The sequence below is a fragment of the Eleginops maclovinus genome, chromosome 12 (assembly GCF_036324505.1).
Source record: "Eleginops maclovinus isolate JMC-PN-2008 ecotype Puerto Natales chromosome 12, JC_Emac_rtc_rv5, whole genome shotgun sequence".
Taxonomy (NCBI): Eukaryota; Metazoa; Chordata; class Actinopteri; order Perciformes; family Eleginopidae; genus Eleginops; species Eleginops maclovinus.
In genome coordinates, this window is record NC_086360.1 from 19,561,026 (window position 1) to 19,574,627 (window position 13,602).

General features: G+C 41.2%; 1 protein-coding gene across 2 annotated transcripts; it reads left to right on the plus strand.

The window, feature by feature from the left end:
* Nucleotides 1-1,156: 1,156 nt before the first annotated feature.
* Nucleotides 1,157-10,445, plus strand: klhl22 (kelch-like family member 22). Of its 2 annotated transcripts, none has more exons than XM_063898025.1 (7): nucleotides 1,157-1,930; nucleotides 4,095-4,260; nucleotides 4,339-4,662; nucleotides 4,774-5,183; nucleotides 6,463-6,655; nucleotides 6,821-7,054; nucleotides 7,726-10,445. In XM_063898025.1, the coding sequence occupies exons 1-7, from the start codon at nucleotides 1,683-1,685 to the stop codon at nucleotides 8,065-8,067; spliced, it is 1,917 nt and encodes a 638-aa protein (XP_063754095.1). In that variant the 5' UTR covers nucleotides 1,157-1,682; the 3' UTR covers nucleotides 8,068-10,445. The 2 variants fall into 2 exon arrangements, with proteins under 2 accessions (XP_063754095.1, XP_063754096.1); XM_063898026.1 differs by having other exon boundaries at nucleotides 4,339-4,650.
* The last annotated feature ends 3,157 nt before the right edge of the window (nucleotides 10,446-13,602 follow it).

Consider the following 13,602-nt stretch of genomic DNA (forward strand, 5'->3'; position numbering starts at 1 on the left):
TTATTTTGCTGCTAATTGACTTATCAAGAAACTGACTTTGGTGCAGTCACAGTGGGTTTGCAGTGTATCAGTGGTGTGCATGTTTGCTGTTAAAGGAGCTAAAAATGGCTCCATTACTTGCAGCAACTATGATAGGGCATTTCTTCAGCCCATGACGTGTGTGTCCCGGAAAAAGTTATGATTCGCAATTTGAAAAGGGCATTTCTGCACCAATGACCAAAAGCCAGGGGAGCTTTTCTCCTTTCATTTTTTGCTGTGCTCCCCTGCAATGTATATTAGACTGGAAAATAAATCAAGTGATGGATTATTTCAACAGTGTTTTGGTGAGTGGAAAAATCTCTACTTGCCGTGTCAAAAAATGATATATGCAAATTGAAACCTCGGCAGAAGATGAATGAGATTGTAAAACCTGAGCAATATGGAAGCCTCATGACAATATAGAAGCCTCATGACTGGCTGCATTATAACATCTATGTGGCAGCTCATGCAGTTATCAAGCAGTGGAAAATCAATCCTGAAAGCATTCGGGTGGAGACCAAATATTAGAGGGACAAAAATGATAAATTCAATAAATACTGTCATTAATAATGCATATTATGTAGCAGTTGTTAGTTAATCAATCAATTTCTGTAATAACGAGTTACTGGAACCATTGAAAAGTGCAATGAAAAGAAAACATGGCATTAAATATCACTCAAAATTAGTAAAGGTGTAAAGATAAAGAAAACTGCAAATAGCCTACTAAATTAAATATCCAGAGCCTCACAAGAAACAATACAGAGTAAATACACAACCGCTATCAAAATATGTTGCTGGTGTATTTGTATGGCATGATGTGTGACAGCAGAGAACAGTAAGAAATGGTCTTTTAGACTTTCTAGACAAGAAACAGCATCCTCTTGTGTTTACAGGAAGAGTCACCGTATCTAAACATTTGTCAATCTAAATAATTTTTAGGGGTATTATTATACAATTTAGGGGTTAAATATATAATAACTTATACTGCACACTATAAAAACCTTACAATGTTAAAAGACAAACAATCACTGTCAATATTTCTTTGGAGAGTGAAGAAAGTATCTGATTGGCTCTTTCTTAGAAACTGGGCGGGACAACACGACGGTAGCGTCCAATAGTGTGTGAGCTTACTGCCTGACATCAAAAAGTAAACAGACTTGTTTTGATCTGTCAAAAAATCAGGCGACTGTGGCTAAGCTAGCAATTCCCCGAACGGATTTGGTTGCTTTGTGATCAAACTGTGTCAATGTACAACGTGTTTTGATTGACGAACACGGGGATATCGTGCAGTCGTTGGTATCCTTTAAAAAAACGCTGTTTTTATATTGCGTTACATCACCTAACAGGCTAGTGAAGTTAGCTTACTTGCTATTGTTATTTAACGTTTAAACGGACTTGACATTCGCTGACAGCATAGTGGCAGGTCGACAGACTGGTGTATTTATGTAACTTTACCCTTTTGGTTATTTATAATTGCTCGGTAGACAAGTAAAACGCGTGTAAAACTTGGTAGACAGCAGTATCATAAAATAGCTAACCGTAACCACCCTTCTGTAGCTGCGAGCTGTCCAGTTTCAGTATCCTCAAAACCGAAAGCATCGTTATTCGTAACAAACATGGGAAGAAAAAGTTAGAATTATGTTAAAACTAGATAAATAAAAGAAATGAAGCCGAAACATCCGTACCCTGTCATGGCTGAGCAAGGACAGCTGAGCCCAATTGGAGGACGCGCTGCCTCTTCAGGCCGCCGGGGCCGACAGACCTTCAGAAGTTCAGCCCATTTCTGCAGCCTGCTGGACGGCCTGCTGGCTCTCCGGCAGGGCGGCATCCTGTTTGATGTGGTGCTGCTGGTGGAGGGGCGACCCATTCAAGCCCACCGCATACTGCTGGCAGCCTCGTGCGATTATTTTAGGTAAACCCCACAGAAACAGTCACCTTGTAGCGGTTTCATTGCTCTCTTCCATCTCCTTAAGTTCCTTTATTTGTCTACAACAATGCACATGTCATTCAACACTAACTTAAAGCAGAGGTGGGAGAATTTCTCAGATCTTGGATTAAGGTACTAAAGTGAAAGTTCAAAAGTATTGGCATCAAAATAAACTTTAGTAAAGTACTTATTATGCAAATTGGTCAACTTCAGAATAACATGTTTTCATTATAATCATTGATGCATGTATGTGTTTATAAAAGCTGGTAAAGTTGCAGCTAGTTTTAATGACTTTGTTTACTGCAGGGTAACTTGTGAATTTGACTAAAATCTTATTTAACTGATTTTATTTCCGATCATTTATCCAAATCTGCAAAGTAACTAAAGGTACAAAAAAAATGTTTACAATTTACATCTGAATTGGAGTGGAGTAAAAGTACAAAGTAGCCTGAAATGGAAATATTCAAGACAAGTACAAGTATCTCAAAATTATTCTTACACATTGTTATCAAAACTTGAAGTTGCCACAAGAGAATCCCTGCAGATGAGCTACTTTGTCATATGATCAGCAGCAGTTTGCACACTAGGTGTTTCTTAGTAGTTTGTGTTTGATTGGGCTTTCTTTCTTACTGTGTGCTTCCATCTTCATCTACAGTGCAGTTATTAAAATGATTGCCTAAGCATGTCTTAAAAACAGGGCTCATTTTTCAAAACAGGTTGCAAATACATCCCTACATTTCAAAAGGTTGCAAAAGAATATAGTACATTACGAAAATGTATGGACACAAAAAAAAAACATGAATTAAAGTTGATGTTTTTCAACTGCTACTGCATATTTAAAAACCGGCCTTTCACCTCTTTGTTTGCTTTCATTGAGGTTGTAAACAGTTACTCGCCTGTGGTATTTTTTTAATGCTTACATGCAAATGCTGAGGCGCCAATGAAGCAAATAGGTGTTTAGTCTGTCATGGGTATTGCATTTGAATGCCAGTGTTGTGAAATGGAAAACAAGACACTTTATGTCTAATTCCTGTATCTTATATACGGTACAATGGTCAGATTAAGTCTGAAATTGGACTTGCATCACAGCAGCTCCAGTTGCAACATTAACAAGGACAAATATTTAGACACAATACAAGAAAAACAAACATCACAATCATACAGACAACTATGTGCATTGTTTTGCAAATAAGAGTGTCCTGTTGAATTGAAGATTAGGTGCAGACAGGAAATGTGTTGGGGGTTTTTTCAGGCTTGAACTAAGGTTTTGCTCTCTAGTGTGACACGTTTTGAAAAAAACTCTAACGGTGGTCTATAGGTGTGTTGGATTTGAACTCAAGTATTATTCTAATTTGTTTAGAGCTTACTGAGCTCGCATGGGTGGAGGAAGTCTTTACTCTGGGGTTTGCACTGGGACACTAAACCGGAGCCCTACTGTTGGTCGGTAGCCCTGTAATCCTATTAAACTGCTAAAAGCAGGTAAAAATAGATCGCTAACATCCCTTTACAAAGTTTATTTTACTGCATTGGCTCTGCCTTTTACTCACAGGTTAAAGGAATAACAACTGATAGATAGATAGAATCGGAGGATGAAACCCTCTTTATTTGTCACATACATGCACACAGCAGAGCACACACAGTGAAATTGGTCCTCTGCATTTAACCCATCCTAGTACTAGGAGCAGTGGGCAGCTATTGTACAGCGCCCGGGGAGCAATGGGCAGGGGGGGATTGGAGGTGTCCGGTGCGTTGCTCAAGGGCACCACAGCAGGGCCTAGGAGGTGAACTGGGACCTTTCCAAGTAGCAGTCCACCTTCCATATTTCAAGTCTGTTTGGGGACTTGAACCGGCAACCCTACGATTCCCAGTCCATGCCCCTACTGACTGAGCCACTGCTGGACTGAGGTTCATTACATCCAACAAAGATCTGGTTTAAAGCATATGAAAGTTTGTGTAGGGTATATGAATCTCTTTCACTACATTGTTGTGCTAAACAAACCTTTCATTTTCTTTATTGGACAGTTCATATCGTGCAGCAGAAGTGCTTAGCTGAAGTGAAACGTTGGCCATTGTGGTTATGTGGTATCTACTGGACAACCATGTTACCAAAACATAAGCCATTAAACAATGTGTCACTTTACTCCGTTAGGGGAATGTTTGCTGGAGGCCTTCGGGAGACACAGCAAACAGAAATCGCCATTCATGGAGTCACTTACATGGCCATGACAAAAATACTGGACTACATCTACACTTCTGAGATTGAGTTAGACCTGGAGTGTGTGCAGGAAGTCCTGATAGCTGCCACTCTAGTACAGGTAAACTCTTTAACATCTTTTTCTTAATCACATTGTTGCTTTTTCTTACCCTTATCTGTTTCCTTTTGTGTTATAAAGCTCGAGGTTGTCACTGGTTTTTGCTGTGATTTCCTCTTCTCCTGGCTGGACGAGAGCAACATTTTAGAGGTCTATAATCTCGCTGATCTCTACGGACTGCAGCAGCTTATTGCCAGGGTCCACTCCTACATGCTCAGGAACATCGAGACTCTTTCTCGCACCGATGTGTACCGGCAGCTCCCCCAGGATGTGGTGTTCAGCGCGCTGAGCAGTGACGAGCTGCAGGTGAACAGCGAGAACGAGGCGTACGAGGCGGCGCTTCACTTCCACTACAGTCCCATGCAGGTGGAAACTGACCAGGTGTACTTGCAGGTCAGTCCTAAGGTGTGTCCACATTTTGTACTCATCTATCATCTCCATCAGATACGTTTTACTCACAAAGCTTAATTTGCTTGGATTAAAATCTTTACTTTTTATAATGTTTCTTACCCGAAGGACAATCTGAAGATGCTCGATGCCGTGCGTTTCTGCCTGATTGAGAAACAAGTGTTGAAGAGGCTGTACGGCAGACTGAACCAGTGTCCGTTGAAGGATTCTGTGTCCGCCGCCCTCCGGTACCATGAACAGGAGATCTGGCAGCCCGTCCTGCAGAGTCCTCTCACCCAGCCACGCTCCACCTTCAACTGCATACTGGGATTCGGGGGGATGTTCACCTCCAGCTCCCTCACAGACAACGAGCATTTGTTCCAGCTTTTCCACCCGAGCTGGGGGGAGTGGAGGACACTCACTGCAGACCACGGCCCTCGGATGTCTAACCAGGGCATCGCGGTGCTCAACAACTTTGTCTATCTGATCGGAGGAGACAAGAACACCAGTGGGTTTCGTGCAGAGACTCGCTGCTGGAGGTGAGATCACAGATCCCTTATTCTGTTGATGGATTTAAATTGCGTTGTATCTTGGGGGTCGCGGTTCAAAATCAATTTCCCTTGCAGTACATAAGTTTGCTAATTTCAGGATTTACTCCTGGCTGCTGTGTGCTAGTAAAGGCAGATTGAAAGCAGAGTACAGAGTGTATACGTTGTGATGTTTTTATATTTGAAAAAGGTTCGTTAACTGATTGCAAAATTGGAAACACACAGACTCAAACCTAAGACAAAGGGTAACTTCCACTACAGTCCCATGCAGGTGGAAACTGACCAGGTGTACTTGCAGGTCAGTCTCAAGGTGTGTCCACATTTTGTACTCATCTATCATCTCCATCAGATACGTTTTACTCACAACGCTTTCTTTGTGCAGTGATGCTAACTGCACAAAGAAACACTACAAAAAAGGTTCTCAATAACCTTAGGTATATCAAGTTCAAATTTGACAAACAAATAAAGATGCTGCCTGTTAAGTAAACATAACTTTTAGGCTTAGCTGCCTTTTTTATTTCCAAGAAATAAAAAAAAGTCACTAGAAATATCTAGGTACTTTTGTAGAAAAAAGTACCTAGACAAGAATCTTGATTGTTAAATAAATGGATATTCCCTTCCATCCTGTATTGTTTATGTCTATTACAGTTTAAACTATTAAATAAGATCAAATAATCTATTAGTTGTAGAGTATAATAAATGTATAATATAAAGTGAGCAGAACCTTATACAGCTGAAAAAGAACCCAATCCTCGCTAGTGGACAAACCACTTATTGACATCCCTGACTGTAGCTTAACTACAGCAAACATGTATTTGGTATTTCTAAACCAGAGTCACTCTTTACATATCGTCCCACAGTCTGACATATTTGCAGATACGGCTGTATTTGCAATAAGCTAATATTGGCTCTTATGTAAGCCCACCTGATTTGTTGTGAGACAATAGGTTGAAATGTCGACATGTTCTCAGATTGTGTGCTTTGTCCGAGCAGCTGTTTCAGTTTACACTGTTAAAATAAAGCAGGAAAGCAGAAAATCCTCACATATTAGACTCTGGAACCCGTGTTTGTGAGGCATTTTAATTCACTATCAAAATTAATCAATCAACAACTATGCTTTTACTTTTTTGTCTTCAGTTCCCTAAACGTACAGGGTTTGTTTTTGGTGGTGTTAAACATGGCATTAAAAAAATAATCAACAAATCTGTTGTGCATAATCACTTCTTGATTTGTCAGATTTCTCCCTTCACTGTTTTGGTGTTGTTCCCAGGTACGACCCTCGTCACAACCGATGGTGCGCCATCCATCCTCTGCAGCAGCAGCATGCTGACCACTCCATCTGCGTGATGGGCGGCCATATTTATGCCATTGGAGGACGGGACTATAGCAACGAATTGGACTCAGTGGAGCGCTACAACCCACACACTGACATGTGGGAATTTGTGTCACCCCTAAAGAGAGAGGTAAGAAGAAAGAGCAGATAGAACAAAATGCATGTAGTGCTGCTACCATCCACATGATGGTGCTACCTACTCACCTGTGTATTGCTAATGGTGTTCCTCTGTTATAAATCAGGTGTTTCCCTTCTATTTTAACTCACTTTAATACCAGTCTGACCTTCCCTCCAGGTTTACGCCCACGCTGGAGCAGTGCTTGATGGGAAAATGTATATCACATGCGGGCGCAGAGGGATGGCGTACCTCAGAGAGACCTACTGTTTCGACCCTGGGGCCAATCATTGGTCAGCGTGTGCGGAGGGGCCGGTGGAGCGCGCGTGGCACGGCATGACGGCTGTTAATGGACGCATCTATGTTATTGGTGGGAGCAACGATGAGCGCGGCTATCGGCGGGATGTCCTGAAGGTAGTGTCACAAGTCATCAGTGTTGTTAAATGTTGCGCCGTGAAGGCGGTTTGCTCTGCAGTCGTCTCACAGTTTAAAATGACTCCTGAGGGATTTGTGTTTTCTGTTTACATTTTAACACTCAGGGATGTTCTTGCTTATGACATATTTCTTGTGTTTTCCATTTGATTTGGATTGTGTCTCCAAGCACCCCAAAGCTAGTTCAGCCGTCATGGGTTTTACTATGGCCGATACTGGGGTTTTTTGTAAAAGGGAAACAGAAAATAAATAAGAATAAGGAAATCAGACAAACGGTTGTTAAGCCTTACAGTGCACACTTCAGTCACTAATTTAATTGTTTGTTTTATTTATCAAGTAAAAACATTTTTAGAGGTTAGAAAGAGAATAAGGTTAAAAAAAATATCTGAATGTAAAAATACAGTCTTAGTGCACTGGTAGTATTTACTGTATTAGCACACAGCAGCCTGTTCTGTGTTTTGAGAGACACGTTTTTCTTTAATCTTTCAAACAATTTAATATTATTAATGATATCGATGTAGTGAGCCTCCCTGGTGTAGGCTCAGTGAAATCTTATCAAAAATAAAAACAGAATCAGAGCTGTTATTTTTGACAGAGATTAAACTGGACAGAAATGTATTAAAATGGAAATGAATTTGTTTTATAATTTTCAGGTTGCATGCTTTGACCCTGAGGCTAACTCCTGGTCTTTAATGACCCCCCTCCCCGCGGGACACGGAGAACCCGGCATCGCCGTGATGGAAAGTCGCATCTACGTCCTGGGGGGACGCTCTCACGACAAAGGCAACAGGATGAAATACATCCACGTGTACAACACCGACGCAGATGAGTGGGAGAGCGAGGCGGACTTTAAGGAGCGTGTCTCCGGCCTGGCAGCCTGCGTGGTGCTCATGCCCCCCGCTGTGATTGCACAGGCCAGGAGCTGGGAGCAGCGCACCAAGGCATCATGGGAAGACGTGGAAATGGACAACTCGGAGGACTCTAGTGAGGACTGAAGCAGCTGTTTGTCAAAGCACTGGAAACTGTCATGCACTTTTTCTTACACAGCATGTTGAAGTACCTGGGGGAATTTTCTCTCCTTGCATCGGGTCCTTCCTGCACGTCGATCACTTTGAGTGCCTCTTAACCAAAGAGTCACTCGGGACCTTTACACACTGTTTGTTATTTTGTAAATATCTTTTAAGATAATCATGCTCCGCCCATGAATTCAGGCTAAAAATGCACTGTCACTAGCTTCTCATTTGTAGCTACCTCTTTTTTATTTGTCATATAGAAAATATCTTAAACATACAGAAGGCAGGGAAGGCTAGCCTGGTAATACCAGCCTGTTTGACTTCGCTTCTCTCCGGCATACAGTCTGGAACAGTGTCATTGGATTTGGATTACTGTAATGGGTAAAATCATTGGAGTTCCCTTAACCAAAGCCCGTCTACGGAAAGCCCCTTCACTCTCTATTCACCCCCATTGTACCGAATTTGGCTGCAGTTCACCTAGGGGGCGATCGCGGGCGAGTGCAGAATACATGGACCCCTATGGAGCTAGGCGGCTAGCTACATCATTCTCCTAGCATATCGTCTACAAAATCCAAAATACTACTGTGGTTTCCGAGAGGTCGACAGGGATTTTTCGTCAAAAGTGGAATAATCTGGGGGTCATAGCCTTTTGTTTTCTTACAGGTTGGGCAGTTGCGACCCAGGTTCTGCTAGCATCTGGCTAATGAAAGCCGATTGGTCAATGAAGAACTCACGACTGGTTACGACCGAAGAATACGCTTTGTGGTACCTGTCCACAGAACATCAACAACGCCAGAGAACTTTTAATATTGACGTATATTCCGTAGACGGGCTTTGGTCCCACGGAGCCAAATCAGCTGCGATCGTATGCAGCTGTTGCTGCGAGGGAAAGGAAAGGGAAGGAGAGACACAAGGTGCCGTAAAGCAATTTATCACGCATGACGTCATCCGATTTACAAAAACCTAATTTTAGTCAAAATCAAGCGAATATAAAATACTAGCTATGTGTCGTTTGTGAGGATTATCCATTCCATGTTTAAAAAACTATAGCAGTGATTTAAAAAAAAATTATATCCAAAGAAATGTAGGAATCTATGGGTGGGGCTCCATAGGACCACATTCATTCTGCACTGGCCCACCAGCGCCCCCCAGGTGCAGTACCATACCGGAACGGTTTTGAGAGTGAACGTTCTCGTCAATATTAAAAGTTCTCTGCCTTAACCAATCACGGACGTTTGGTAATGACGTATGTTATGCGCCGAAGGGCAGGCTCTGACCTGACGCTTCCTACTTCCACTTTCACAGTAGTAAACAAATCGCTATCTGCGAGCGTGGCTGTCAAAATGGCTGTCAACGACATGTGTCGATGTTGTCAATGTAACCTAAGTTCGGTAATTTCTTCAAGAGTTGAAACAACCGAGCGGATAGCTAGTAGCGTCTCTTCCTCCGTCGCCATACTTGAACTACAGACTAGACTGCAATTCAAACTCGGCACCAACTTCGACGTAATCGCTCTCAACCCCTCCCCCTGTTCGCTGATTGGACCGATAGGATTCTAAGTTCCAGTAATCGTACGTAATGAGTTCTTGCCCAGTCTCACTTACAGGAGCCAAATTAAATTGGGCGGAAATACGTAGGCTGGTATTGCCAGGCTAAGTGAAGGCCACTGGCTGTGCAATATTATGGTAATATAAATGGTCTAAATTAGCTTCAGACTTCAGAGATTTACAGGTAAGGAACACCTTTTAGCTGAATTGTTAACCACAGAGAGTTAAAAAACACTTCTCAAATATGTGAAATGTAAATCTACTCGCAGCTTCTGATTATTGGCAACAACTGCAAAGAATTTATCTGCTCATCCAAACTACTGAGTAATCCTTAGGTTGTTACATTCTAACATTGTGCCTTGTTTACTGGTTACATCCTGACCTTGTGTTGTGAAGTGTGTTTTTGTTCCAGTATAATGTGTGTGGATGGAGTTGAGCCTTAGTAACTGTGCCTCCGTCATCGTTATTAGTTTAAAATAATGACATGTCTGATGAGCCGCTGGAGTCCCAGGTTGTAGAGTGCAGCTCACAATATGCTCCCACGTCTGTGAACGATTTAGGAAGTCTTGATTTTTGTGTGATGAAAAAAAGTCCTTTCGATGATCTTCCATACTGTATCAGTTATTCTGGCACTGAGTCCAAAGAGCACAATAGGGAGAGGTTTGAGAATATTTCCATCTACTCAGTCGAACTTTGCTCCATGCGTTTGCTTGTTGCCGCAGTTGTTCGGTACACTGTTTATAACAAACATTAAGAAGCTTCTGTGTGAATCCTTAACTTCTATGTCATTAAAAATCTCCAGGTATGAGTCTGTTCCTTCTGAAAGAGAAATGCTTTGTACACTCAAACACACAACATATGCAATCTCAATGTTTATTAATTTAATGGATCATTTCAAGGTATTTAACTGTTTTTAGTTCAACAATGAAAATGAAAGAGTTACTCATTTCTCCATCAGAATTGTATTTCCGACAACACTTTTTAGGCATCACGTTCCAAAAGTAAATGACATTGTTTCATTTAATTGGATATTAATTTACTTAACTGTTTCCTGGAATATTGTTCCTTGTACAGAGATTTAAAGAGAAAACAGACATTTAATTAAACCGCCTACCGGGTCAATAAAAAAACTTTAAGACTAGGTTCTCAAAGTGGGTTCAGGCCACTGATGTATAAATAATGATGTAAAAACATTAGTATAAAAAGAAAATAAAGTTATTTATAACATTTCAATCCTTTTATTATACATATTTTTATAATGCTTCATAGTTTGACACATTTGTTTTGTAACTCCTTAATATTAGTATTCTTACCCAATAATTCAATAACCCTTGTAATCTGCAGATGCCTTATATCTTCCTCACATTTCTCATGCTTTTTATTTCCTAGGCTACATCCAATTATTCTACAGGGTATGCGAGAGAGGCTGAGTATATTCTCTATCTTGCAAGGATTCCTTGGTTTAAATAAAAATGTAAAACTCCCAACTTTTTCTCGCACCTTGGAGTGGGAGTCTGGGTGTTACTAGAAGCCTTGATGAGTCCCTACCCGGGGTTTAGAACTTGTGTCTTCACTTTAATGAATGTCAGTGTTGTTTTAATAGAAGGTCTCCACTGATGGCTGTCTTCCTGTCGGTGGTCATGTCCTTTATTCCTCCCAGTCTCTCCCAGTTCCTCTCCATTTGGCCCTCTGCTCACATCAGCTTTATGAAGGCTGACTATTGCTTTCCTCTCTGAGGCTGTTTCATCTGCATCTGTTACCCCCTGCCAGCCCTAAGTGAGTGCCCCCCCCCACCACCCCCCTCTCTCTTTTTCACACTACTGTGCCAGCCCCCTCTAAGTTGTCTGGTGGGATGTGCTGACAGGAGCAGTGGACATCCAGGATCAACAATCTGCAGCCTTTATGCGTCTTTTCATTCTGACGCTGCAGTACCACCCGGGGGATACTCGGGACATATGTCATGCACTTAACCCCGTCAGCCGTTACTGGCCTCTGAGTGCAGGTCGATGTGCTGCTCTTTGCTGGAACATTAACAGAGCAATTAAAAGGTCCACAATAACCATTGATGTGGAGCTATGCAGATTACACATTGTGTGTGTCGAGGGAATCTCACTAAGTGCTCACTTTCAGTCTTGTTTCTCCTGCTGTGTGGGAGAGCAGGAGGTCCAATAAGTCAACAGAGGACAAAGCAAGTCACCTGTGGATGGAGATCAGGACTGAAAGGCTGCTTTTTCCCTGGCTGACACTATACACGATATTCCTCTTGGACATCTATTAGAGCAGGCAGGATGCTGCACCCCTGACCCTGTGACGTGCAGAATAACTTTTCCTTTACACATTTTACGCATCTACTGACAGTGAGTGCAACATGTTGTGCACAAATAGAACACATAACATACAACAAACACCATATATCTGTGATGTAGAAGAAAAGAGCAAATAGGATCAGCATAACATTATCTGGAGATAGCATTAGACCGGACATCCTACATGTTGACCTTTGAGAAAATGTTCTCCTAGAAAACCTCTATTTCAAACCACTGCCCTTTGTCCTTAAATCATTCCAAATCATCTATTGTACATCACAGGTTTGTTCACAGACATGCTATTATAGTCCCATATTGCTACATAAGAAAAGAAGCAGACATTGTTTGTTTTTTTTTGTTTTTTTTTGGGGGGGGGGGGGGTGTTAGGAGGAGATTTAGGAGTATTATCGAAACAAGGAAAGTATACCTAAGTAATATTGCCTTGTAATAAAAAAAATGTGCCAATGTGAGTGTCTTTTTTATTCATTCATGTTTAAATGACTCATTAAAGTTCAATTTCAGGAATGATGAAATGTAGTTACTGGCTCTATCAAATCCCCCCTCAAACCCTATTGTTCATAAAGGTCTCAAAGTCTTTTTAATATCCTTTAATCACAATTCTACCATGAACTGCCTTCACACACAATAGATATAATGTATGTAATAATGAATATTCTTTAAAAATGTGTGAATAAAGCATACATTGAACAGCATTACCATTCAAGAAAAAAAATCATAATTATTCTAAAATATACTTTCACATGTTTAAAGAACAACACAAATGTCGATGCTCACCGAGTACAGTCAGACAAAAACACTCAAATGGACTTTACTCAACTTATCCTTTTTTTCTAAGGCACATTACCATCTATCCCACTATGAACTTTACGTCAGATACATCGTTGAAAAGTTGTAAATCATCAACAAAATCATCTTATTTTCCTGCAGCATGACTGTTAATTTGTTGTGAAATAACACATAATTTGGATGATAAATCATCTGTAAATACAAATTATAATTGCAATGATATGGCAACAAAGAACAGTCAGTATTTCATGATCCCTAACAATATCCTGAGGCAGAATTCTATGATGTTCAGTCTTTGATGATTTAATATCTCCAATTCCTAACAGAATGAGTATCTTAATTGAGTTTTACCAAAAAGCTGGCCTCAGGTAGATATGATCTAATAATAACTCTGAATCTGAACATCCAGTGACCTCCTCACAGCAGCCGTAGTCTACAGACACGTAAATATAGATCACATTTACAGTATATATATATATATATATATATATATATGGCTATCCTCATTAAAATGAATAAATGAGCTGTGTGCATACAGCTGGGGTCGCTGAGGCTGGACGAGCATTACTGGTCCAAGCAGCCTTCAACTTAATGAATCTCTGAGTATAATCCACACCATGTCAGCATCGTTCCTGAAGGATGACCTCCCCCTCCTTCCTGCTCCCCCCTGGACTTTACAACAGTCATTAGCAGCTCATATCCACCCAGGGTGGAGTCGATGGGCCCAGCCAGTGTTTTTGAGCTTGTTAAAAGGAGCCAACAGCCCCCCATTTTCAAGCTTTTCAAGGGCTCATTGAGATGTAGAGCGAGAGGCATGCAGGGTTTTATGATGCCGGTGGGTAAACCTCAGCAGGTGA